The following is a 25,633-nucleotide window of genomic DNA, read 5'->3' on the forward strand; positions in this document are numbered from 1 at the left end:
TGATGAATAAATATATAATCACTTAGATTGTGCCAAATTCCTTGGGTTTTAGGTTTTTAAATGACGTCAAAATTTGTGACCAAATAAAACAGAGAAGCAAGAGCAACAATAAAGTTGCATTTTGCACCACGTTAAAATAAAGAATACGGTTTGTAACTTTCATGGTGTGGTTGGTGGAGGGAAGAGAGAGAGAGAGATCAAAGAAAAGGTTACCAGGCTATAAAATGATGAGTGAAAGCAAATTGGCAAAAAATAACTGCCAAAGACACTTTCATTGCAAAGAAAAAAAGGACTGTACAGTTTATAATGCATCAAGAAAAACTCAGCATCTCTTAGCCCATTTACCACTGACACCCTTCCATGATATAACTTTGAACATTTAATATTATCTACATGGTGACCACTTTATAACCCCCTAAACTCTTAACCAAATCCAAATCCTTCATTGGCCTCGTGAATCGCAAGAAGCAATCTCTCCTCAAGATGTTGTTTAGAAGGATACTCAGGTAAATCCAACTGGTTGAAACTGCATAAAAAAGTAAATGCTTTGTTCAGCTAAGCACGTGCCACAAGCTAATTAAAAGGACCAAAAATTGAAACATGAAATAGCCAGAAGCAAAGCCACTAAAAATACTCAAATTGGAGACTTAACAATTATTGAGAAAAAAGTAGATGATGAAAGTAGATGATACCAAGTATGTGCAGATGGCAAATGATCAGCGCTGCCGTACGCCTTGTGTATCTGAAACTTTTGTGAGCCTGAAATCCCTTGAAGTGCACTAAAACCTTCTAAAGGCACCTAGAAAAAAAGAAAAAGCAATGCTCACACTGCGTCTTATGCAACAAACATGCCATAATACATCGCCAAAATATCTAAAATGTTAACATAATTATGTAATTCTTCTTGAATGGTCATGTCTCACACCATTCAAGAAGAATTACAAACATCTGAATTTAGAATCTATTGAATAAGGAAACTAGAAAGCATAGCAAGACAGTAAACTGGAAACCTAGACAATTTTACAACTAAACTCAATACATACTAAAGAGACCCATGTATATTGAACCCTTTCCATATGTTCTGAAAGGTGATGCTCCAATTACACAGCCACTTCTTTTAATTCCAATGCCAATTTCTAAAACAATGCGAAGGTTTGCGGACATTTTCATAATACTAAACCAAAGTTGAGAGAGTATGTTCCATTTTACAATGAGAAGCCAACTACTTGAATAAACGGAAAAAAAAAAAAAATTCCAAATGAAGCAGTTATCAATGCGTCCCTAATTGTATCCCAGTTGTATAGAAAACAAAGAAAAAGAATGCAAACTAATACCTTAGAGGTGCCAGTCACAAACTGCAATAGACGAGCTTTATCCTCTTTGCTAAAACCTTGGGCAACCTCCCAGAACCACTGTATGACAGGAGATGCGGGGCTGTATCCAGAATATTCAGTATTTGCCCTCATGTCATCCACTGAAATACATGGAAGCAAACTGTGTAAGAATTGCACGCCCTGCAACATAAAGGCAATACAGAAAAAATAAAAAGTTGACTAGGGAACTCACAATCAATATCTGGAAGTCCACTAATCAGTAGTTCCAATTCCTTGTCATTAAAAATGGATATTAGTTCTCTGGGAATCAATTCAGTGAATCCTTCCAAAAATGCATTTATCTGAGGACGAATAGCAGTTGTTAACCGATGCTCCGCAACTAAATCAACATATTGGTGCTTATTTTCCTCTGTAACTTTTATGTTCCGGCCACCAGGAATCAGTTCATAGTCTGTCACCTGCATATGATCAAGAAAGTTAGTATAACAAATGTAAAGCTTAAACAGAAATATTTAGTTCATCCAGGGAAATGAAATATTCATTACTTCTGTCCTTTCATATAGTATCAGCTTTTCCTCGTCAGCATCAATGCTGAAAGTAAGGTCTAGCACATCGCTTATATCATTCTGCAAAAGGATGGGCAAGAAAATGGGGGTGAGAGAGAGAAAGAGAGAGTTAATAACTGGTTGAAAACATACAAGCGAGCAAGAGACTGAAAGAAGAGCGTGTGGTCGAAAACATACCTCAAGCATCCACTTGAGATTTTTAAAGTAATCAGGATCAATGGCCTCAATATCATGATAAGTGACCTTAGCCCCCAAAATGTGCTTGTAGAAAGATCGCGTGAAATGAACATCCAATAACTGGCCATCGAAAAGTGCTTTCCCAACCTGCAATAGTATATGTCAGAATAAACTTCTGACTAAACAATTCTGTAAAACAAAAGCCACTAAATAACTCTGGTACTCACCACTCGCCCTACAAACTTGAAATATGAAAGGTGTTCTGTTTGGTAAACAGAGTTGGGATTCGGCTGAAATGTTGATTCATTGCCCACAGTTGTAAATAGTAGTGCCCCCTTGTCAAAAATAACCCTGGACAACAACTGATACCATTCCCTTGTAAGTCCACCCGCATCAATACCTTCCTCTCCTTGAAAGTGAACTGTCAATCTCCCCTTCAAATCCTGAGTTGAACGCATGCGAAGCTGATTATATGAATCTTCAAGAATGTATGCCCTTCTTACTGAAATTCTTAGAGGACTGTGATGATGATCATGTTGATGCTTTATTTTCGATCTGAAGTGAGCCCGCTTGTTGTCGAAATCAATAAATCGCGGAACCTTCAGCATAAGTGAGAAAGACTTTTCTAGCAAACCAGGATTTTGACGGATAAAAGCATTTAGCAATTTCCTATGCTTCTCTGAGAACTTCAAAAAAGCAACATGCTTTTCATCAATTTTCAATGTGGGACCTGAGGTTTTCTGCTGGCCAGCAGATGTACTTGCATCATCAACTTCAGAAACCGCGGCAACACTAAAGTCATTGCCAGGGCCTGGCTGCCCAGGATGCAACTTCTCACACACGACAAAGAAAGATTCTATGTATGGCAAGATGTTCTGAGTGCCGGCAGGCAGTGGAGGAATTACACCAGATGGCTTAGATGTGGAAGCTTTATATGAAGCTGCCAAATCAGGGGCAGAATCTGAATAGCTCTCTATCTTACTTATGCAAGTGCTCAGCTCAAGCCACAAAGGTTCCAAAGCCGCATTGATGTCCCAAACCTGAGAAAGAGAAACAGTATGCTCCTTTTCTGCAAGAATCTGTGGATCCTTCTCTTTCTCCATCAAAGAGGCAACAAGGGAACTTAATGCCTGCAGAACTCTTAAAATAGCAGCTCCAACAGAAGACATGGTACTGAGTAGTGCTGTCACTGTTTGACCAAACGTGTGCAACTCTTTCATAGCAGCTCTAGTCAAATTTCTAACAGCATCTGCCAGCTCAGTAATAAACAGGTTCGAATGGGGAGGAACTATTGCCACCAACTTCTTCATTACCTCTGCTACAAGAGTATATGCATTATCTGACAGCCTGTATTGAAAAGATAAAATGTCAAACTCACAAGTTGTGTATATAATTCAGTAGTAGCTATAAGCCTCAATAATTATCTCCTGATCAGTAATCTTCATAATTAATCATGAATAATGATAAAAGTACAGTTCAAAAAAGGATAAAGAAAGAAAAGAAACGGTCTTAGTAATAGAATGATAAAGCTGCTAGCAAAATAGAAGTTTAATTTCCATACCCTTCTCGTGCAAGGAGTGAGCATAGAAGGCGCAGTTCTGCTTGCGGAAGGTTAAGCAGAGCACTTTCAGTATTGCATTTGTTACTTGCACCAGAAGTTGGTTTGGAGGAATCATCAACCTTATCTGGCGTACCATCTACAACAGAAGTCCCACCAGAATCTGTATTCATCTCAGCGTCTGAAGCTGAAATTTGAGGAGCAGAAGGTTGCTCAGAAACAGAAACCCCAACCCCCGGTTTGTCAGATGACTTGCTTTCAGCATTATCAATGATGACCTCCAATAAGTTAAGAAGCTGTAAAAAGAATATTTGGATGAGTATAAATCTAAATTACTAAAGTTTCACAGAAAATTAGAAGTCCCCACAAAATAAAATAAAATAAAATTTCATGCATATTCTCACCTGTTCAAGATGAGCTATACTTCTGAACAAATAAAGGGGTTGATTCAAGAGGCTCAAAAGCAAAGCAATAGATAGATATCCTTCCTGATGACTTTTATTTGATCCAGTCTCTTCAACAACCATCACAGCTTTGCCACGTGTGTGATCAATATTATCTGGTTCTTGCAGGGCAGAATGAGGCAACCTCAGGTTAAGCAAAATCTTTGCCACATTAGGATGATGTCGAGCCAAATAAGTCAGAGTTTCGAGAATCCGTCGAGATACCAATGGAGGAACACCTATAGAGTAACAGGCAAGACATTAAAAACAACAACTAAATTAGCTGCTAAGGTACAATCCTACTTGTCAAAGGATAAGGGTGCTTGATGATTAACAAGTTCACGGACCCAAAAAAACACAACATCAACAACGTCTAATTTTGTGGTACGCACTAATCAACAATAAGCTACAAATAACAACAAAACTTGGTACGTACTCGGCCCGCCAAAAATTTGTCTGAAAAAAATTTGTGGGGAAAGTGAGAATGAACTGGACGCCATATTAGGGAAGTATAAATTTAAAAGTAATATAATAATATTTAATATATATAGTGCTAATTATACAACAACAAATATAAATAAATAAAATGTTTGCACTTTGGAAATAATATGCCCCGTGAGATGAAACTAAGACATCTTAACTAGAGCAAAAGGATAACAAAATTTACTAAGATGGAAACTAAGTTAAAAATCACAATGGAACTTTTTTTCCCCAAAAGTTGGCCTAACTAATTCAGGAAAAAGAAACCCACCAGTTCCCATCATCCACTATCCTATATCATAATATTGCCTTGAGTGTGATAATAACATTCTGACTATAAATCTCATTACTACAGCTATATCCTCAAAAGAAAACTCTGAACGATACTGTATACTGTTCCTGAGTACCACTTGATTGGCTAACATTCTCGGTACTAATGCATCATAAAGGAGATCTTACCAGATTGTGCACGTGAACAAATCACATTACTCTGGCAAGCATAAAGCCGATACGCGGGCTCAGCAGCAGTTGAGTGATCAGCAGACTTTCTTGTATCAAGCATTAGCATGTCCATGAGAATTTTCACAAGAGAATTTCGGGTTTCATTATGAGCACATAAATTCAACAGAAGCTTCTGCAGCTGGCCTTTATACAGAGGCTGCAAAATTGTGTCTATCAGTCTCCAATAAAAAAGGAGAAGGCAAATAAAAAGGAAAATCCTATTACACTCATATTCTACCTGAAAAACGCGGAGTACACGGATCATTGCATGCAGAGCCTCTGTGTCAACCAAGGGAGCTCCTTCAGCTTCAACTACCTTAGCACCAATAGACCTACGTGAGGCAATGCTTCCCCCAATTCTTTCGAGGCTAGATCCAATGCCTTCACCCGGTCTTGAAGTCTCACCCCTACGGTTTCTAGGATACATACCAAACAAGGTGCGATTATAACGATGGGCAAATCTTTCACGTAACATGTTTGCCTCCGCAACTAGAGCAGGTGTAAGATTGGCAAGTATAGCATCAGATGAAGTTAATAGAACCTGAGCACAAAAACAAAGAACAATTTATTACAGCTTGAATTACACATTTGATTGTGAATTTAACACAGCCCAATGAACCTGAACAGTGTACCTCTTCACGCAAATCTGAAGGAAATGTTGCAATTATTGAGACCGTGTCCATTTCAACTGGTTGACCTTCCAGTTCCTGAGACTGATGTAGCCTTTGAGCTTGCTGTTGGGCTAAAACTTCTGCTCTGATATCAGGAGGAAGGGCAGCAAGGAATTCCGGATCAATATCTCCAGCATTTTGAGGCTCAGCACTTGACTGTGGTGCTGCTTGACCCTGTTGTGCTGAGAGAACTTCAGCTCGCAACTCCTCTGGAAGAGCATCCAAGAAAGCAGGATCAATTGCACCAGAACCAGCGTCACTGTTAAGTTGCTGTTCTGCTGCTGGACCCTCCTGATCTGCCTCCCGGCTAGAATTCTCAGAAACTTCAGTTACACTATGCAGAGAAACATCTCTTGCACTGACAGTGGCAGAATTCCCGAAAGAGACATTTGTTCTTCTTCCTCGAGCTGCCTGTGAATCACCTAGTGGCATTCTATCAGCAGAGGCTTGCCTCTCTGCACCATCATCATGACCATCAGCACTCCCAATTTCAACATCAAGGCTACGAAGGCTCTCCCCTAAAGTTGCTCCACTTCCACCACTTTCCTGGCTCACAGCTTCTACATCCCGAACAGCTGCATCATTGTGTTCAAACTGCATCTCAACAGACTGTGGATGCATGCTAGACATGTCCATTGCTTGTACAGACTCACTCACTGCAGTTGGTCTCAGATCAGCATTGCCAGAGTTATCAATTGTGTCGGGAGGAGGCGAATTTCCACTTTCAATATTGACATTGTTTTCAATGGGCATTTCAGGCCTTACACCTGTTTCTGATTCTTGTAACTCTACAGTTTCACCTTTGTTCTGAGAATCCACTGATTTTGTATTATTCTCTTCAGAAGGCTTGTCAGGCGTTGGTCGCCTCAATTGGGACACAAGCAAATCCTCAAGTCCATGTGGCACTGCACTTGCATTTGATCCACCACCTTGCTGGTTATCATCCATCCACAAGTTCAGGCGGTGTCCATGGCGCCCATTCCTCAGTGATCGGAAAATATTATCCAATCTTGAAGATGTGACCTCTGAGTTTATATCTGGTAAGACCGCATCACGGGCATTATCTGGAAGTCAGGAACCCGCAATCAGAGGAGAAAACAAATAGAATAATGTACAATAGCAGTTAAGGCATATTAAAAGCATTTAAGCATATTAAAAGCATTTAAGCATATTTACCTGATTGCCTAGGCGGGGCTGACGACAGCGACAAAGGTCCAACCAGAAGAGGATGCCTTGATGGAGCTGCATTCTCACCCGTTCTGCCCAGAAGACTGTAAATAGAAGTAGTGCGCCCTTGACGCCTAGAACCAAAAACCTCAACTGGCATCACATGAAGTGTTTCATTGGGAAAACCGTGATCTCTACCAAAAACCTCAATATGGTCAAAAACGTTAATCCCATTTATGCCTTCCTCCAGCCTCAGTATAACTCCATCCTCTTCATCCTCCTCATCTTCATCATCTTCCTCTAATACTTCCTCATCAAATTCATCATCGTCCATCTCATGATCATCTTGATCAGTGTCAGGATGTGGCAGGTGATGGACTTCATCTTCAAGATCATTATGCTCCTCATCGTCCTCGTCTTCATCGTCATCTACTTCATCTACATCATCCTCAGACATATCCTCATCATCATCATCAGAGTCGTCATCAAGATTTTCTTGCTCATGAGGCTGTATTTCAAACCTTATACCCATAGTATCAATGCCATTTTCAAGACCCCTTGTTTCCTCCGAATTTTCATTCATGTAGTCATCTTCATTAGCAGGAGCAAAACCTCCATCAAGATCTTGGTCATGTTCCATATCATCTGTGACAGCTTCAGAACCACCAAAAGACTGGACTGCATTAAAAGACTCAATGTGCTCAGCTGGTGCAGAATCATGGTGGGACTGGGATGGTGTTTCCATAGATTGGGATCTCTCACCAATATTATCTGCCATTCCAGATTGATTATGATCAGGAGGTTTTGTAGAATTGTCACCCTTACCAGCATTTGAGTCAGCAGAATGGACATGTTCTTTGGTTACTAACTCGAGAGCTTTGAGAAGACCGGTAACAACTTTAGGCGAGTCAGCATGGTCCAGGTCCAGCACTTGGAGGCATCGAGTCAATGATCCGACCAGACCAGCATCTATAAAAGTGGCAGAAGCTTCCGCAGAAATGTATGAACCAGTAGGAGTACGAGCAGCCAGAACATCATTAAGCAGATCACAAAAGGCTTGTATTTCATTGTCAGGTGGCCGGAAACCATTGCATGAGTCAACAAAATCATTAAAAATATAACTGATCTCAGTAAAAACTCTCTTCCTTGCCTCAGAAGAACGAACACATGATGCAACCAAAAACTGGCTAGCCCTGCTTGCTAATTTGTGCCTCCAATCACCATCTGCTTTCTTTTCCTTCTTGGCACTGCGTGAGTATGGAAGAAACTTATGAAGAACATGGTGAAATATTCCACCAGTGCATACAGCAGTAGGACCCTTTTGACTAGGGGCCCTGCAACTACCAATTTCAGCATCTTTCCGAAGCAGAACATGAGCAGATGAAGCATACATCAATAAGATCTCTGTCAGAAGCTTCAAAACAAAAACAACCTTTGCAAGAGATGCAGGAGCCTCTTGGGTACCAGCTTCGTTATCTTCAGACACCGAGGCAATAGCTTTTCCCTTCCCTTTAATAGCAGCAACATCAATTTCCATGTCAGTTGAAGATGGTGTATCATGGAGAACATCAACGACAACATTATCTTTAGAAGGAGGTACATAAGTGCACACAGAATCTAGAAGAAGCTCAATCACACACACAAAACTCTGGGGATACTTTCTATGAACTTTTGCACTCTTTGAATTTGAATCATGAACCTTGCCATGTCCATTCCCAGAAGCTACTGAATTTAAATTACCCAGAGCAGCTTTACCATCAGCCATCAGTGTTTTTTCTTTGTCCAAAGATTTATCCTTCTCCTTCTCCTTTTCTTTGCTTTTATCTTTGTCACGATCTTTCAGCAAAACAATGTAAGGCCTTTCACCAACCATGTCAACTTGACAAATAGACTGAGCAGCACGCATAAATATCACAGGATCCCGAGAAATGGCAGAACTTAGACTCGATAGAAAATTGCGGGGAGAAACCCTACCATTGGAATGCCTGTTGGCAGCAGCCACAAGGTTGTGCCTTATCTCAAATTCCATTGCCTGCTGAAGAGTTTGAGGATCTTCAAGAACATGGCGGATAATGGTAGCAGCAATATTGTCAAACCCAGGAAAGAGGCTACTTGTCGGCAAAGAAAGCAATAAACTTAAACCCCCAGCATCAAGAAAATGAACCGCAACAGCATGAGTTTTGGTGAGAGTAGAGCAAAGCTGCAGAACAGCATGCATTGTTTCGGAAGGAAGCTGGTTCCTGATACAAGAACAAGCAATCTCAATAAGCCTCTTCTGATCTTTTACTTCTATATGCTTTGAAGATACTCCCAATGCAGACTGCAACTTATTTTGCTTATCCTCATCAATGCTAAGTGATGTTTGCTGGCTACTAACACCATCCTTCTTCAACTGCTCTGCAATTTCAGAATTCAGTTTTTGATCCACCTGCAACAGCCGGTCGATAGCAAGAAAAGCTGTTGTTACCCACCTTGGAACTTCACGTTTCTCCCTACCAACTGAACCAGAATCCCATTGGGAGAGTAGATCCGATGCAACTTTCACAAGACCATTCTTCGAGGCAATTTCTCGTGCAACTGCGTCTTCTTGAAGAATTAAAGCAAGAACATGAAAAAGAGCAGATAGCAAGGTACTGTTTCCACTGTCAAAAATCAAACTAGATTCTTTTATCCGATCAACAATGAACGAGATGATATTAGGCCGATATTGACCATCATTTTGGGAGCATATCATCACAAGTAGGTCTCGAACTGGAAAAGCTAGAGGTTCCTTCATCTGCAGAAGCTTTGTGCATGTAGATAACAACTCCTCAACAGGAGGAAGTTGGACCATCTCCTCTTCAAGCTGCGGAGCATTGTCATTTGCACCAGCTTCCTTAGTGTCTGATTCAGGATTACCCGGATTACCCAAAGACATGGCAAGTGCACGAGCCAGTTCATCGTCTTCTTGAATCTCCTCTGGATGGGAAAACAGCCACTCCATAGCCAACTCCACACTATTTGATCCAACTTGCCTCAGAGCTTCTTCCGCCCTAGACCTGGAAAAGCCCATCTCTACAATTGTTGAAATGGTTGTCTCATTAGGAGGCGGGCCAGTAATACGGGCACTGGAGCTACTACTAACATTCTTCACTTCAACCCCAGAGTATATGTGTCTGATTATAGAAATAACAGCACTAATAAAATCATAACTACAATCAACAAACTGGGGATGAGTCCAGAGAGGAAGAATTGCCTTCAGCACCATAGATTGGAGGACCTTTACAAAAGTCTCAGCATCGCGTGGAAAAGGAATATTTCCATTTGCAAGGGGTTGTGCTAGCAAGTGTTTTGTAAAAGGAGATAATATGAAAGAAGACGTTACCAGGTGGTCCATAAGTTTTCCATAGCTAGCTAAAGGACCATAAATCCATGAATGGCCAGTATCTTCCCTTTCATCCTGCTTTGCATTCCCATCATCCGTTTCCATGGGAGATGCAGGAGCCCTAACTGTGAAGAGCAATTGACTTGTAGCTTCAAATGTTTTCAAAACTGACTGGACAACTCCATGTCCATATAAGCAATTTAGCAAAACGGCATTACATGAATCTGGTCTCTCCAGTAGACTGACATCAATGAAATCAATAACTTTACCAAAGTACCGACATTTAGTCGATATGGAAGCCTCAGATCCAGAAGAATTTGCATGCCCTTCAAAGTTCAAGTGATCGAATGCAATGGACGCAAAAGTAGAAGCCACCGATTTTGCAGAAGGGGAAACATTCACAACATCATCCCGTCGACGAGATGGTAGCGACATGACCTTCCCCAGCTCCTGAAACAGATGGGTAATGTGAAAAGAAAGTGATCTTACCATATCACAGCAAGAAGTGTAATAGGACCTCTGCTGGTCATGCTCCTTTCTATTAAGAGGACCAACAGCATCTGAAGACCCAGAAGGATGGAATTGCTGACTGGATCCAATCCGAAGATTCGAAGGACCATCAGAATGTGTTCTTTGTTGAGAACTGGCACGACCGAGGTCACGATATAGGCTAATAAGGTCTAGAAACTGGGATTCAATGCTCCACCCAGATGTCCTTCTTCTGAGAAGTGGATCAAGGAACTGCCTAAAAGAGTTGAACCTGTGCTCTTCAGTTTCACTTGTATTTGTTTCTGACTGTGGTGACTCAGTAGTAGTAGAACCAGCACTGTCATCCACCACCTCAGACTTGGTATCTTCTAGAAGAGCAATCTGCCACAAAACTTCGCGATGGACACGCCCTATATCTTCAACAACATCCTTGCTACCATTTCCAAATTCAGTAAGCAATGCCGTTACCCAGCGATTGTCCTTTGAGGCAGCAATAAATAAAAGGAACTCAACAAGAAACAGAGAAGAAAATATTCCACCATCCAAAGCCATCCTAGGTTCCAACAAAAAGGACCCTGAAACTGCCCCAAATCCAGACAAAGCTTTCTTTAGGTGGTCCCTGAGGGAGGAGCAGAATGCACGGGCAAGTGCAGCAGAGTGATGTTGAGTAAAACCCTTGAAAACCATGGTACTGTGCAAAGCAATCGACATCCCATCAGACGATTGAACAATAGTGGGTTGTAATAGAAGCTTCAGTAAAGCATCAATTCCTGACTTCTCAACAAACAACCGACATGTTTCGGAATTCTCCATTGTTCTGTGGACCAGTACCATCAAATGAAAGATGGATAATTGAATGAACTGCTCATCACTGATCCCATCTGCAGCTGAATCAGCAGAACCGACCAGACAGCAATGACCTTCATTTTCTTTGTCTTCAGAATCCATTTCCATAGCAGTACTCCCATTTGCCTTTCCTGCTGCCCCTGTGCCGTGGCTATCAGTGAAGGCAGCAATTTTATCAATGATTTCAACGATAATATCAACACCAGTACTTCTTAGTGATGATACATGGCGCAAAAGCTCTTCCACTGCATTTGCCAAAGGAACAATAGCTTCATTCATCGCCACAACATATTTCTTGCTGGTGAAGATGTCAACAAGAAAGCGTAATGCTGACCTTTCCTTCACAGCCTCCAAGCCTTTGGCATTAAGACAAATAGCACCAAGACCATTAGGGACACATGTAAGAGCCTTCGCAGATGGATGAACTCCTGCTACAACTGAAGATATAAATGCATCCGGAAGCCCCATTTCATGCAAAGCAGAAAAGCAAGTTGGGTCTTTGTGGATAGTTTCACTCAAAACAGTCACAGCAGAGTAATAAATGTCACCACCAAATTTTTCTACATTTGCAAATATCAGAGAAAGAGTTGCAGGTAAAGAACTGTCATGGGAGTGTTGCGCTCTGGTGGAATTCCCAGCAGCATACGTAGCAGACCCAAGTGCCTTCAACGAAGCTTTAATGAGCCTCTTCTGTGAGTACAACTGGTCATCACTGTATCTTGAGCTTTCGCCAATGACCATTGAATTATCATTATCGCCAGCCAAACCAATAACCCGGTGTACCTCTATCTGTAGTCTCTGAGCCAAAAGTTCAACTCCCCCCAACTCTTTAAAAAGAGACACGGCTGAACTACTGTAATCCATGAGCTTTTGTAGAGTTTTGACAGCAAAACAGACTAGATGCAAGTGCGAAGGATCAGAATCCTCCAAAAGAGGCAAGAATGTTGGAACCATGCCTGACCCTCTAACATTACTCCCCGTAGTTGATGATGAAACCACATGGAGCAAATAGAACTGAAGAAGGGCTTCAACAAAAGCAAGAGAAGTTGGATCGTTGGAGTTTTTAAGTGATAAAACAGCTCTCTGGAGCACATTCAGGAGTATCATACGATTTCCCCCCGCAAAACTGATACTGGATGCACTCAAGATTCGTGCCCGCTCATGAGATGCTGAATATGCAGCTAGCTGAGCTCCCAAGGCAAGCATTGCTTGGGTTCTGATGGTTCCAGAAACTGATTCTTCAGACCGGACAATTCTGATTAGTTCATTAGTATACTCTGGCTCATTAGCAAAGAAGGAAACAAGTTCTTCATGAGCATCACTAGACTGAACGAGCACAATAAATGCAAGAAGGCAAATCCTGCTGTACAGCCTACATATTCTCGGAGAACGGAAGGCACGAGCATATCTGATTCTAGTCAGCAGTGAGAACCGGAGCTCAGAAGGTACCCTGTACTCCTCTATACATCGTTCCATCATCTTCAAATCATCCTCCTTCTGCAAATGCAGATCTGGCATATGTATAACCCCCAAACTGGAAGAATTATTTACATTGCTGGAGCTTTCCTCTGTACTTTGGGCATTCCCATGCACTTCAAAATAGAGTGTAGAACCCATTCGACACTGAGACTTGTCAGAATCATTTTCTACATCAGATGGGAACAAATTCAGCCCGTCATCTTGGGTAGTCTCATTTGCAATGACGCATGAATATAAACCCAATCCCTCTTCCTTGCTTCCCCAGCCCTGTGCCAAAGACAGGAGATATGTGTTTACAGAACCGCAACCAATCATCTTCCCACTAGCGTGCAGCTTGGAGGGGTTTATTTTCACTAGTGCAGAAAGTGTTTCTAATGCAGCTATAAGAACCTCAGGATCTGTTGATGCAAGTAGGAGCTTGAAATGCTGAAAAGGAGAGAAAATATTGCTACATTAAAAAGACACGCACAAAATAATAGCACCGGCAGCTAAATCAGACTAAAAAAGCAAAAGCATAGATGTAGTTTCACAATAGGCTGAGATACAAACACAAATTCCTTGCTCCAAGAACAGCATACCTCTAAGCCATCAAATGAACTCTTGTTATGGCAATTTTCTAAAATTGTTTGCATCACTCTCAAAATTTGTAGTACTGCATGCTTTGGAAATGGACTATCATCTTCTAAGATTTTATCTGACAAGAGTAGGTCATTTCTAGAAGACAAGTATGTCTTGAAATATGTATCAAAATGCAGAAAAAGCGGCCTCCAATGGTGAAAATTACCCTGAAGTCAAAGCACCGTATTAGTGACAGGATAAAAAGAATAACAAATTTTACACAGAAAAGTAGGAAGCTACCACCTTACTGTACTCCCAACGGAAACCGGAAAGAGGTATTGCTATATCTTGTAATGGACACTGTATCACCTTATTGATAAAGGCTTTGATCTTAGGAGGCTGAAACCAACAAAATACGGTCAAAAAGTGTCCCACCATTAAATAGTCAGGAAGGAAGAAAATGTAGTTGAGAAACTAAGCTATGTATAACATAATATGATAATCCTCAACAAAGGAGAAGAAATATCTCCCTCCGCATGCAAAATTTCACAACCCTAAAAAAGCAGATATTTAACTCTGAAACATTACTTCGAGATAAATTTAACCACAAACGCACTCAAATTTGAAAATTGCATCAGTGAAATCTTATCCCAGAGACAAAATCCAGTTATGAGCTTAAAGGAGGCCCAATTAAGCACACCACGCAAACAAATATGGAAAAACAGAAAAGATCAATGAAAAAACAATAAGGAAAGCATTAAACTTATAGATATAGGAAAACCACCAAAAGAACTATAAAAAAATAATTTAACCCCCACATTAAAATTTTAAAATTAAATAAATATTTTATTATAAAAACCTTATTTCTCATCAATCAAATTAACAGCTAAACAGAGGCTTTTCTTCATGATGGGCATTGTGCAGAGTAGATATTGCTTTGCTCCACACGAAAAGTTATGTTGCTTAAGGCATACGGCTATGAAAAATTAGAGACAAGAACCTTCCTTCCAATAACATATTTTCACACTTTGGACTGCTGCTTTTAGGCAATGGTATGAACCCAATGACTCTACTGAAATTGATCGGATCAAGTATATAAATCATGCGTGATTTCCAGCATCCCACAGTAGAGATCTGGGTGAGTAAACTGATGAACAAAAGTTTACCATAAAATAAATGAACGTTAAGCCACCCTGGAGTGCCCCAGCTTTCTAATTTATTTATCGACCGCACTATTTGGAGCTTCACATGTTCAGGCAAAAATGGTTGTTCATCTAAACTCATTCTACAGTTTCACTTATCAGTCAAGCCATACAAAGACTCTGCATTTTCAACTAACTCGGCCTAGAAATGATACCACTAGAAACTTGCGGTGCATCTTAAAACAATAGACAGGAACAAACTTCTTTATTTCAAAACTTATGTTAATACTGTCCGTACATTATTTGTACATATACATAAAGATAAATGTAGGTAAAGTATACAGAACATAAGGGAACAGGGAGCAACTGGGCAACATTACAACAAAACATGTGTAGCACATATAATTCAGGTGCCATATTCAAACCAGATATAGATCAAATACACTGTTCTTCAACACCCAACAAGTATCTGATTTTAGACAAGTATATCCACATTTAGGGAAAAGAAATAACATGCATCCAATACTGTCTATAGAGTATACCACTTGGGCTACGACGTAATTGCTTTTGTATAGTACCCAGACATAAAAGAAAATCCAAATAATTTCAGAATATGCTCTATCATATAAATAAAATAATCTTCTTATTATTGCATCGTATAACCACAGAATATTTCATGATTCAGGAAAAATGAATGCAACTGCACATGATTAACTTCAATTGCTAGTGTATCCCAAGCATTCAGTGTTGTATTTTCAAATATTGTTGTACCAGGATACCCAATAGCATACTATATTCATATCGCACACAATGTATCCATGCTTCCTGGACCCCAAAAAGGTATAACAAAACTGACAAAATCAGAAAGTCTACATTGAACAAGAAAAATTGAAGAATACGCTGCTGGTCATTAGTCATAGAATATCAACAGCAAAAAATTAAAAAAAAGAACACCAAATTAAAACTAATAGTCTCGCCGCATACTATAAAATAAAAACAGTACTACTAATAATAATAAAGCAATCACTCTATTAGAGGAAGTACAAAATAAGCAGTAACTCAGTGGGTTACCTATGTAAGAAATTTTAAGCATTGAAAGTTCACTTGTGCAGCAGCAGCCAAACAACCAAATAATTCTTAAGAATAACCCTAACGAAAACTAAGCACAAAACCAATTCTAAGGATGAAAATCACACATCTTTCAGGCCCAATACAACCTCAACTTAATTAAATCTAAGCGTTTGGATCGAAAAGCAGTCAAGACAACCCTGATGGGCTATCTCCAATCAGTAACCTTGATGATTGAGATAAAACCCTAATCTTTAAAGCACAAAATTCAAAACTTTGCACAATAAAACACAACACACTCAATGTAAAATTAAAGTAAACTAAACTAAGAGAAGAGTGAGAGAGAAACTCACAGGCTCAGAGTCGAGTTTGATGGACGGCCCGAGAGCACCGTCGGCGGACAGAAGTTGACGAATCCTCGATGGCAAGTTTGATCTTAGGGTTGTCATATTTTCACCTCAGCTTCTCTACTTTAAACTACTCCAAACCCCCAAAACCCAAACACAGAAAAAGAAAACATATGAAAACCCATGAAAACAAAAAGATAATCAAAAGCAAACAGAAACGAAATCGGAGATTAGACTAAACCATGAACCTCTAAAAGAAAAGAAACCATAAATTTCAATTTTTGATTGAAAAAGTAGATCAGGTATACACACACCGATAGATATAGAGAGAGAGAGGGCAGAGGAGTACCTGAGAGAGGAGAGAGACGGAGGCGACGGATGCATACACATCCGAAGGCCAAAGGCCAAAGGCCGAAGGGCCGTACGGAGCAGAGAGGAGAAAAAGGGCGAGAGATTTGAAGAGAGAGAAGCGAAACCCCAAATTCGAAGCGAAGAAGAAGAGGAGAACAGAAGGAGAGAGGTTGTGGGGTTTGTATTTGTATTGTTGTTGGCTGTGTGTGTAGGTCTCGCTCTCTTCTTTAGTTGTTTTGTTTTAGTATTTTACTCTTGTTTTTTTCGATATGTTTTTTCAAGCCCTTGGAAAACAAGAAAAGAATTATATGAGTGAAAAATCAGATATTAAATTAATTAATTAATTAAAAATATAAAAAGAGAAACACAGAGTCCACTGGACTAGAGGCTTGTACAGAGTTAGGGCCTTTTTTCTCCCTTCTTTAGTCTATGTTTTGAGGTTTAGGGTTAATGCGGACCTATGCTTCCCCATAATTTGTTGGATTTGTGATATAACCAAAAATTTAATAAATTTTGGATTTGATCATATCCAAATCAACGAAGATTTACATGGGTGTCCCTACTCTTTATTTTCTTTTCTTTTCATCATTTTTGTTATATTAGAAAATCATTGGATTCCTAATTTTCTTTCAAATTGTTACGATTCTTTAAAAAGTTCTAAAGTCTTAAACAGATTGTTTTAACATATTAAATATTTTTGCTTCTCACAGAATGGGACAAACCGAAATTGAGAAGGGCGGAGTTATAATTCAAATCCATTGAAAACATGATGGCAAGGGAAATGATATCTAACCCCGAACCTCAACCATCCTACAAACGGCGTCCTAAATAAAATCAGCAGGTGTCTCGAATAAAATTTTCAATTTTTTATTTTGAATCAAAACAACTCAAATCCTAAATCTTAAAGAAATTATTTGCATATATATAATATGTTTTCTTCCAACAAACAAAAAAATTTAAAAGAAAAAAGAAGGTTTGTGTTGGTGATTAATTTGATTATCCGCCCTCCAGATAGATCGTTATGGTCTCGGTGTGAATGGGACTTTATTCTGTGGTTCTTTCTTGTTGTATTGTTCCTCATCATAAATAAAAAAAATTGATTATCCAAAAATTTTAATCTTATCGTAAGTTTGAATATTAGAATTCTCTTTGCATTCTTAACATGTAGTTAGAGCAAAATTTAATTGGCAAACACTATAATCTTTTTAATTCAAATCTCTATCCAAACGTTGCAATTGATTAAAGAAATGCACACAATTGAATAGAATTCTCTTTCCACTCTTGATAAGGATCATATTTTTGTACAGTTATTGGGTTTGTGTGGCTCAATTAATTCACAATTTGGGAAGGAATTTTTTGGAAGAACTATAAACAGCCGGTCAATCAGCTTGTGATATTTTTTCATTGTTTCTTGTTTTGTTTTTGGTTCACTCGACTTCAAATTTTCTTTGGGTATGTTTTGGTTTTCATTGATGCACAAAAGACTTGGGTTATTTTTTTTATTTTTTTTAAATCAATAGTGAAATTAGGTTTTTGTGTGAGTGAGCCTATAAATAGGCTATTTAGCACCTCGCCTCAAGTATGGTCAAATTGAAAGTTTGTCACCATGTCAAGTTTTGGGGCTCTCATTCTTTAAGAGATTAGAGAGACTTTAAGAATTGGATCTATATACCCTCTGTTTGGATAAATGAATTGAAAATTACATAGAATTCTAAAATTACGGAATTTAAATTTCCATCTTTTCAATTTATGGCAATTGAAGATTTCAATGTTTAGATTTATATATGTCGAATTTTGTAATGACAACATTTTGTAAATTGCACTATTGTGAAATGACGCCTATTTTGGTGGAAATTAAACTTGGGAATTTGATGCCTCAATTTCCACGATTTTTTCCGCCCGTCATTTAATAAATTCCACGCTTAAGTTGCCAAACAAGGAATTGTCAATTTCTCCTCTTAAACTCTCAATTTCTAGATAAATTCTGAATTATTTCCTTCATCTAAACGGAGGTTATTAGTATTAACTTAAATCTCATATAAATAATTGGCAACAAATAGAACTTATATTATATAGTGTTAATTATTCTTAGTAAAATATTTTGCTTTACATTGTTGAGAGTGTTGCATGTTGGAGGATTGAAGTTTTGCAATATGTTATAAGATCTTGAGCCTCCACCCATTGTCAATTGATTTTGGATTGATGCTCTATAGAAAGCACTTTTCTAACTCACAAATACTTATAAGTTTTTAAGCTAATAACAAAACACTCCCTTGATGCTTAGGGTCATTCTCAATATGGAGTAATTTTTTAGTGTTTTGGATACACCGCGTGGGTGGTGTACCATCCAATAGATGCAGAACATATGGAATATCTCCAATGCAACTAGGGGTTAGGGTTTAGGCAATATTTGCCAATCACATAAACATTTTCATCCTCAAGGAAGTAAACATTCAAGCATGTAAGATTTACTCATAAAATAAATAAAATAAAAAATTACATATTCACTCCCAGTGGGCAATGCTGCCTACTTGAAAAGCAATAAGTAAATTGGGATCCATTCACTTTTTGTTATAAAATATGATATTTAATGATAAGTAATAGTAATATTCTTGACAAAAAAAATTAGTTATATTGGAATCGTTTGTTGGGACTCATACAACTATATCTTGTTGCATTGACTAGTCTTTTGGTGTGACAGACTTTTTTTTATGAGTTAAATGAATAGAAAACTTACAATCTAAGAGCATCTTCAACCGATATATTAAATTGCCACATGGACATGAAATGGCAAAAATTGAGGTTAAAATTGCTCAAACCGAGTAGTCAAATCCTACATGGATTTAAAGACTGAAATAGTATGTCAAAAATAACATATCAAAAAGCTTGATGGCAAGTATTATTTTAATATTTTTTTGTAGTCATGTATCCCACTATCATTTAATATCTTTATAAACTTTATGCATCATATGGGCCCTATTTGCTTTTTAAAATATAATAAAATAATATGATATTTGGCATTTAGTTGGAGTTAAATTTTTTTGAAGTGTCAAATTGCCACATAAGACATCAAATTCAAATATAACATTTTGCATTTGACATATCCCCTGGAGATGTCTAAGTTGAAGTAAATGCACTTAAATTGACATACATGTGTTACACTCTATCAACAAGCCCGAGTGAGTCAAACTAGCAAGCCTCTTAAGATAATATTTAGACTTTGACATAATTCAAAATTGCCCTCATTTAAGAAAAAATTTCAAAACACAACAACTTCATTTTAAAGGGACAAATACGTTAATAATTACAAAACCAAAATGGAAATGAGAGTCTTTATCAACAAAATCTTTCTATACATAAGGATAAAGTAAATAGATTAAACAAAAAAGCCAATTGACACACTTAAATGGACAAATACATAAAACAATAGTACATGAAAATGCAAATAATAAAAACTAAAAGAAACAAGAAATAAGAGTTCAGATTAGGAAACATTTTATTTTTTTCCCGTAAGTAATGATAAATTAGAAAATAACAAATGATGATAAAAAGGACTATTGGTAAACTCGTGAGTCATGAGCATGGGTCGAGAGGCTAACATATATGAAGCAAAAGACCCTTATGAGTAAATTTCAAATAATCCGAAGTGACTAGGTAGTGCTCTTTATGTCATGTCTCCGAGGAAGACTAGCGGCATTTGTTCTTCCTTTTGTTGGATTTTAGATTTTTAGTCTTGATCTTTTTTTGGTTAATAAAGTCCATAAACTATATGAATTGTCTGTGTTTTTTTTTTCTCTCATAATTCCATAAACTTAGTTGAGTTTGTTGGGTGTTTTTAGTCTATTTAGGAGAGTTATGCCGGTTAGCAGCCAATTATATATTTGATGTCATTGGACTAGATTCGGGGAAACTATGGTTGTAGAAAATGGTTATAGAAAAGTTATTATCGAGAGTGATTCTCTCCATGTTGTTTCAGCTTTTCGGTTGGCTCACTTGCAAAGTTTTTAACCATGTATGACGTATTGCTATGAGGATGGTTCCTTTTACAGTTTGTGTTCTTTGTACTATTAATTCCTATTGATCTAATAAAATTATATCCCCTTTGATATAAATAGAGAGAGAGAGAGAGAGAGAGAGAGAGAGAGAGAGAGAGAAATACATAGAATAATAGTCTATTAAAATGCAAATAATTAAATAATAAAAAGGATTACTGAGTCCATGCCCAACAACAATTCTCTATACACAAGGATAAAATAAAATATTGACACACGCTTAAGTGTATGTCAAGAGGCTGGTTTACAATAAAATTTAAGCGGTTACTTAAGATGCACCAAAACACAATTATCCTAAGAGAAAGGACAAAAACATGTAGTTAGTTTGCAAAGGGCTTGTAGCTCAAGTGCTTAAGAGCATTTACCCCATGCACTCGAGGTCCTAGGTTGGATTCCCCCTCCTCTAATATCATTTGTATAAAATTAAAAAACGTGTATATATATATATATGCCAAAGTTAAGAAGGGGGGATGAAGTTTTTTCACACACATACACAGTAACAATGTGCCAAAGTTAGGAAAGGGGAATTGACTGATTGAATATATTACTCCCTCTCCCCTCCTTAGTGAATGATAAATAATAAAAGAAGAAGAATCAAGTGTATATAAAAGTTAATTTAAGGACGACAACAACTGTTATTTGAAGTCATGAACAAAAATTCAACTAAGAGAATAATTCACATACCATTTCTACAACTCGCCGAAAAAAGTAAATGGCAAATTTTCATATTTCTCTTACCACAACACCAAATTTTCTTCCATTATTTCAATCAAGATATGTAGGTTTTACAAATTGGATTTTCTTCAAAACACATGAAATAATAATTTTGAGACTAGCTGGTAACCCGTTAAACTAGTTATTTTTTACTTTCAATTTTCTTTTTGTTAATGGAGCAATACTCTACACTACTCTAAACTACAAAAAGGGTCTTTGAAATCGAGTGTAAGAAAGCAGACACACTGCTCTGATAAATTAATCTAGCTCGCATGTGATTTAAAACTAAACCTCGACTATATGAGGAGTTTTTCGTTTTTGTTTCTTACGTTTTGTTTAGTTATTCAAAATAATTTTAACTATCATGTGCTTTCTAGTTTCCCCAACATATGATGAAAAAGAACATAATTAATTCACAAAAAATAGTAAAATTTCAATATTACCTTTTATCTTAATTTTTAATAAAAGTTAGATAAAAAATGGGTAAGTATTTTAAAGAAATACTCTAAAGAAAAAAACACATAAAGTTCCATATCAAGGGCAGGACTCGGGAGGACGGGGAGACTAACATAAGCAAGCAATGGAATATTCGTTGATGCACATCCATTATACTCCTGAATTGCTGTTTGTTTCCTTTTTCCAATCTTTTTCTCTTTTTCTAGCGTTTATTTTATTTGCATTATTATATTCTTCTTCTTTTCTTTTTCATTTGGGCCATGTCCAAGAGAGAAATTTCCTTATTTGATATCATTCTTTGTTTTTCTCTATCTTTCTTCCTCATGTTACTAATTACATGAAAAAAGAACTACGAAAAAAAACTGCAACATTGAGTGTGGCGAACTATTTTTTCATAAAAATAGTCTTGGATTAGGAGTGTATAAAAATTGACAGTGTTTAGAAGAAGACACTATACAGCAACGTGACGCGCTTCAGGGCCTGTGAGAGGCTTTTTTTTTTTAAAATTGAAATTTATTTTAGAATTAAAAAAGATAATGGGTAGTTGTGTTCCATAAAAATATGATCCATTTTTGTTTTTTCTTTTCATTTTAATTTTTTTAAATATAAAAAAATGTGAATTTACCATATTATCCTCATTTAATTAATAATTTCAATTCTTAATGTTTGCATTAAGCAAGGACATTTTATGGTATTTTAAATATTTCACAATTCTCTGCTTTTTGCTTTATATATATAGATTAATGTAGATAATAATTCTTTTTAATCAATCTTCTAGATCAAAATTTAAATAAGCATATTTGTATTTTAGTTATCAAAAGTTAATTTAGATATGTCATAATGGGCTTACCATAGCTTATTCAAATATATTTGTATTTTGTATAACGTTCGGGATTGATAGAAAATTATGCTTGTATTTAGTTTTAGATCATAGTTTGATTTGATCCCTAAACAACAAAAACTGAAAAATTACGCAAAAAAATATCACATCAATTTGGTTTGTATTAAATGGGAAATATTTCTATGGTATGTTTTTCCTAGGACACCGTGGGTGCCTTGATCGAATGGGTACGTGGAAAAATAAGTTGCTTGTGCTCATGCCTTTTGGCAAGAGGCCCAACCCAACCCATTGTTATGAACTGTTTTTTTTTTTGTCAAGACCCATTGTCACCTTTTTTTTAATAAATAGTCTTGCCGAGCGCTATACTTTTTTAATAAAAATAGTATAGCCGCGCGGCTATACATTTTTGACCGTGACGACGCCAGGCGTAGTATAGCCGCACGGCTTTATTGGGGTCATATATATATAATTTTTTTTTAAATATAAATAGTATAGCCGATCGGCTATACTATCATAGATACAGTTATTTTTTTGTTAATTGTTTTTCCCCCATTTTTGTTTATTGATAAGAGTAGTTTAGAGAATTATCCATTACTATTAGGCAATTATTTGAGTTTCTAATGTTCCTTTTTGAGTTTTTACTTTTCTAGAACTATTACCGGTATAAAAAATTTAGCATTTTCACGTTTAATACTCGTACTATACACGTGCATACGTAATTTTCATGTTTAATACACTTGTTTTTTTTAAGGGAGTTTCACTAAAATACCCAAAATGGAGGTTGAAATTATAAAAAAACCTAACACCCAAAACACTGTATAAACACACCCAAAACCCATCATTACACACACTCAAAATCCATTTATAAACACACCCAAAAAGTTGACTTTGGGGTTGATTTTAGGTGTGTTTCTATGTTTAAATAGTGTTTGGCTTTTTTTTTTATATAAATACATGTCTAGGATTGAGTTAATTGAAAATTTTGTAATATTTATAAATTTGTATTTTTTTTATTACAAAATTTTCAATTATACACACAAAATTCATGTATTATACACAAACTTTCCGCATATTATTGAATAAAAATAATATATATTAGAAAAGTTCAATAAATCATATCAAAATATTATATAGTGGCCGAACATATCAGTTGTAATTTGCCAAAATATTGTCGAATAAAACACAATGTATTTTATTCATATTTTTCCTGTTCCGTATTTTACTAACTATGAAAGAATCTGAGAGGCTAATATTTGGGGTTTATTTCTTACTTCTTGTAACAAAAATGCAAGATGGTGATTTTGCAATCTCTTTGCCAACCAGAACAACAATTTCAAACAAATATTTATGGGTATAGAAGTAAGTGATGTGGTAGTATTCTTCATGTAAAGTGTTATTTGAAATGTGAAACAATTACCAAAGAACACTCCAACTCAACATGCAATTCTATACAACAAATAATGTGTGTAGTAATAGAATTTAGTAGCACTCGAGAGAACGAGATAGACCAAAGGCAAACATTTGAACAAAAAAAAAGAAGAAAAAAAAAATTGAACTCTCAAATTGATTTATTATGAAATTTCACTCTCTTTAATATCTCCTTTGGAGATGTCAAAACTAGCAAATTAATATATATAAAGCATAAACTAATGCAACTAGAATGGTCATTTGTTTTTATAGTATAGCCGTGCGGCTATACTCCAATTAAATATAACAATATCATCGAAAGGCAATTGATCTCCAACCCAATACATGGTAAAAAGACAGTACCTAAATGAGAAATATAAAACAAACTACTTGACAACAGATATATTACCTGGAAGAAGCTCTGTAGTCAACAAGTGCTCCACCTTTGTCACCAAAATCACCCCCTGGTGCAAGAGGACTTGAACGGTACACATCCTTGTCACCAAATCTGCGCTCTCCTCCATCAAAGCGAGGTGGGCTGCTGTTCACATCATCAAAACATCTACATTACAATCCAACCAATCAAAGGGTTCAACAAACGAACTAGAAAAGGAAGCACATATCTATATCACAGTTTACTTACACAAATCAGTTAAATAACTTCTTCCTAAATGATCGATATCACATACCCTAGAACTTTAAATTAAACCCAAATAAAATTCAAGCTTTCTAACAAACTTCTCAATCATTCCATAAACCAAACCACATTTCAATCAATTACAGTATTCAATACAATCTAATTTAAAACCGTCTTGCAGTTTCATTCAGAACTCCAACAACAAAATGATTGTTGAAGCAGTTTACCAAATGAACAACTTCCTGTCCAAATTACACGTGCATACAACCTTATCAGCTAAACCAAATAACACAAACCACCTATTTGTGTAGCCATTTACAATTAAAACAAAGAACTATAGAACTCCATCAAATAAGGCCACAGTTACAAGTCGCTACCATAAGTTATTTAAATGATCAAACCCAATTCGCAAAACACTCAAATAAACAATCCCAGTTACAAAATCAATAGATCCAATAACCATTAAAGATGATGAAACAAATCAATAACCGTGGGCGGTCACCACATAGGCCCAAGGGGTAACCAAGAAGCTTGGCCTGCTTCTTCAAAGTTGCAGGGACAATCTTAGATGGAAGGTTGAGGTAGTTCCATAAAAACTCAATACCATCATTGGTCAGGTACCAGTAGTAGTGCATCCAAGCAAAAGTTTCTTTCACATACCCCTTGGATTTCTTAGTGGATTGTGGATTCCCAAATTGACGTCAATTTTTAGCTCCATTTCGAGGTGTTCGATATCATCCTCAAGATTTTGCCGGTCAAGGTCGAGATCCTGAAAATGCAGCTGAGTTGTTCAATCTTAGACATGCTTCCTTAAGAAACATAATCGAGAGAATATTCGGTATATTTAAATCACGATTCACATTTTTTAAGTATGCCCCTCCATTTCCATATAAGGCACAAGCAGAGTTAGTCTTGGCTTGTGTAGGGTTGCACAATTTTCTTCGCAAAGAGTGTCGTTCTAATGAATTTCCTATTGAAGAAGACA

General features: G+C 37.0%; 1 protein-coding gene and 1 pseudogene across 1 annotated transcript; both read right to left on the reverse strand.

Annotated features, from left to right (window-relative positions):
- Positions 1–232: 232 nt before the first annotated feature.
- Positions 233–16,751, reverse strand: LOC103319469 (E3 ubiquitin-protein ligase UPL2-like). The gene is made up of 17 exons (XM_008221012.2): positions 16,540–16,751; positions 16,197–16,320; positions 13,937–14,032; positions 13,654–13,860; positions 6,907–13,501; positions 5,692–6,794; positions 5,298–5,600; positions 5,018–5,216; positions 4,040–4,317; positions 3,639–3,931; positions 2,305–3,424; positions 2,078–2,224; positions 1,880–1,960; positions 1,567–1,792; positions 1,335–1,474; positions 693–799; positions 233–526 (listed from the first exon to the last, which is right to left on the reverse strand). The coding sequence occupies exons 2-17, from the start codon at positions 16,290–16,292 to the stop codon at positions 424–426; spliced, it is 11,094 nt and encodes a 3,697-aa protein (XP_008219234.2). The 5' UTR covers positions 16,293–16,320; positions 16,540–16,751; the 3' UTR covers positions 233–423.
- A 7,665-nt stretch (positions 16,752–24,416) lies between these two features.
- LOC103319526 (small ribosomal subunit protein eS10y pseudogene) lies at positions 24,417–25,283 on the reverse strand (annotated as a pseudogene).
- Between the last annotated feature and the right edge of the window lie 350 nt (positions 25,284–25,633).

The sequence above is a fragment of the Prunus mume genome, linkage group LG2 (assembly GCF_029339155.1).
Source record: "Prunus mume cultivar Tortuosa linkage group LG2, ASM2933915v1, whole genome shotgun sequence".
In the NCBI taxonomy this organism is placed as follows: Eukaryota; Viridiplantae; Streptophyta; class Magnoliopsida; order Rosales; family Rosaceae; genus Prunus; species Prunus mume.

Bases quoted from the DNA above. Each gene is read 5' to 3' on its own strand.
- LOC103319469 (XM_008221012.2), bottom strand. From the start codon at position 16,292: ATGACAACCCTAAGATCAAACTTGCCATCGAGGATTCGTCAACTTCTG. The intron at 2,225-2,304 runs GTGAGTACCAGA...ATACTATTGCAG, and splicing joins TCAAGTTTGTAGGGCGAGTG to GTTGGGAAAGCACTTTTCGA. The intron at 800-1,334 runs GTATTAGTTTGC...CTTTTTTTCTAG, and splicing joins TTGTGACTGGCACCTCTAAG to GTGCCTTTAGAAGGTTTTAG.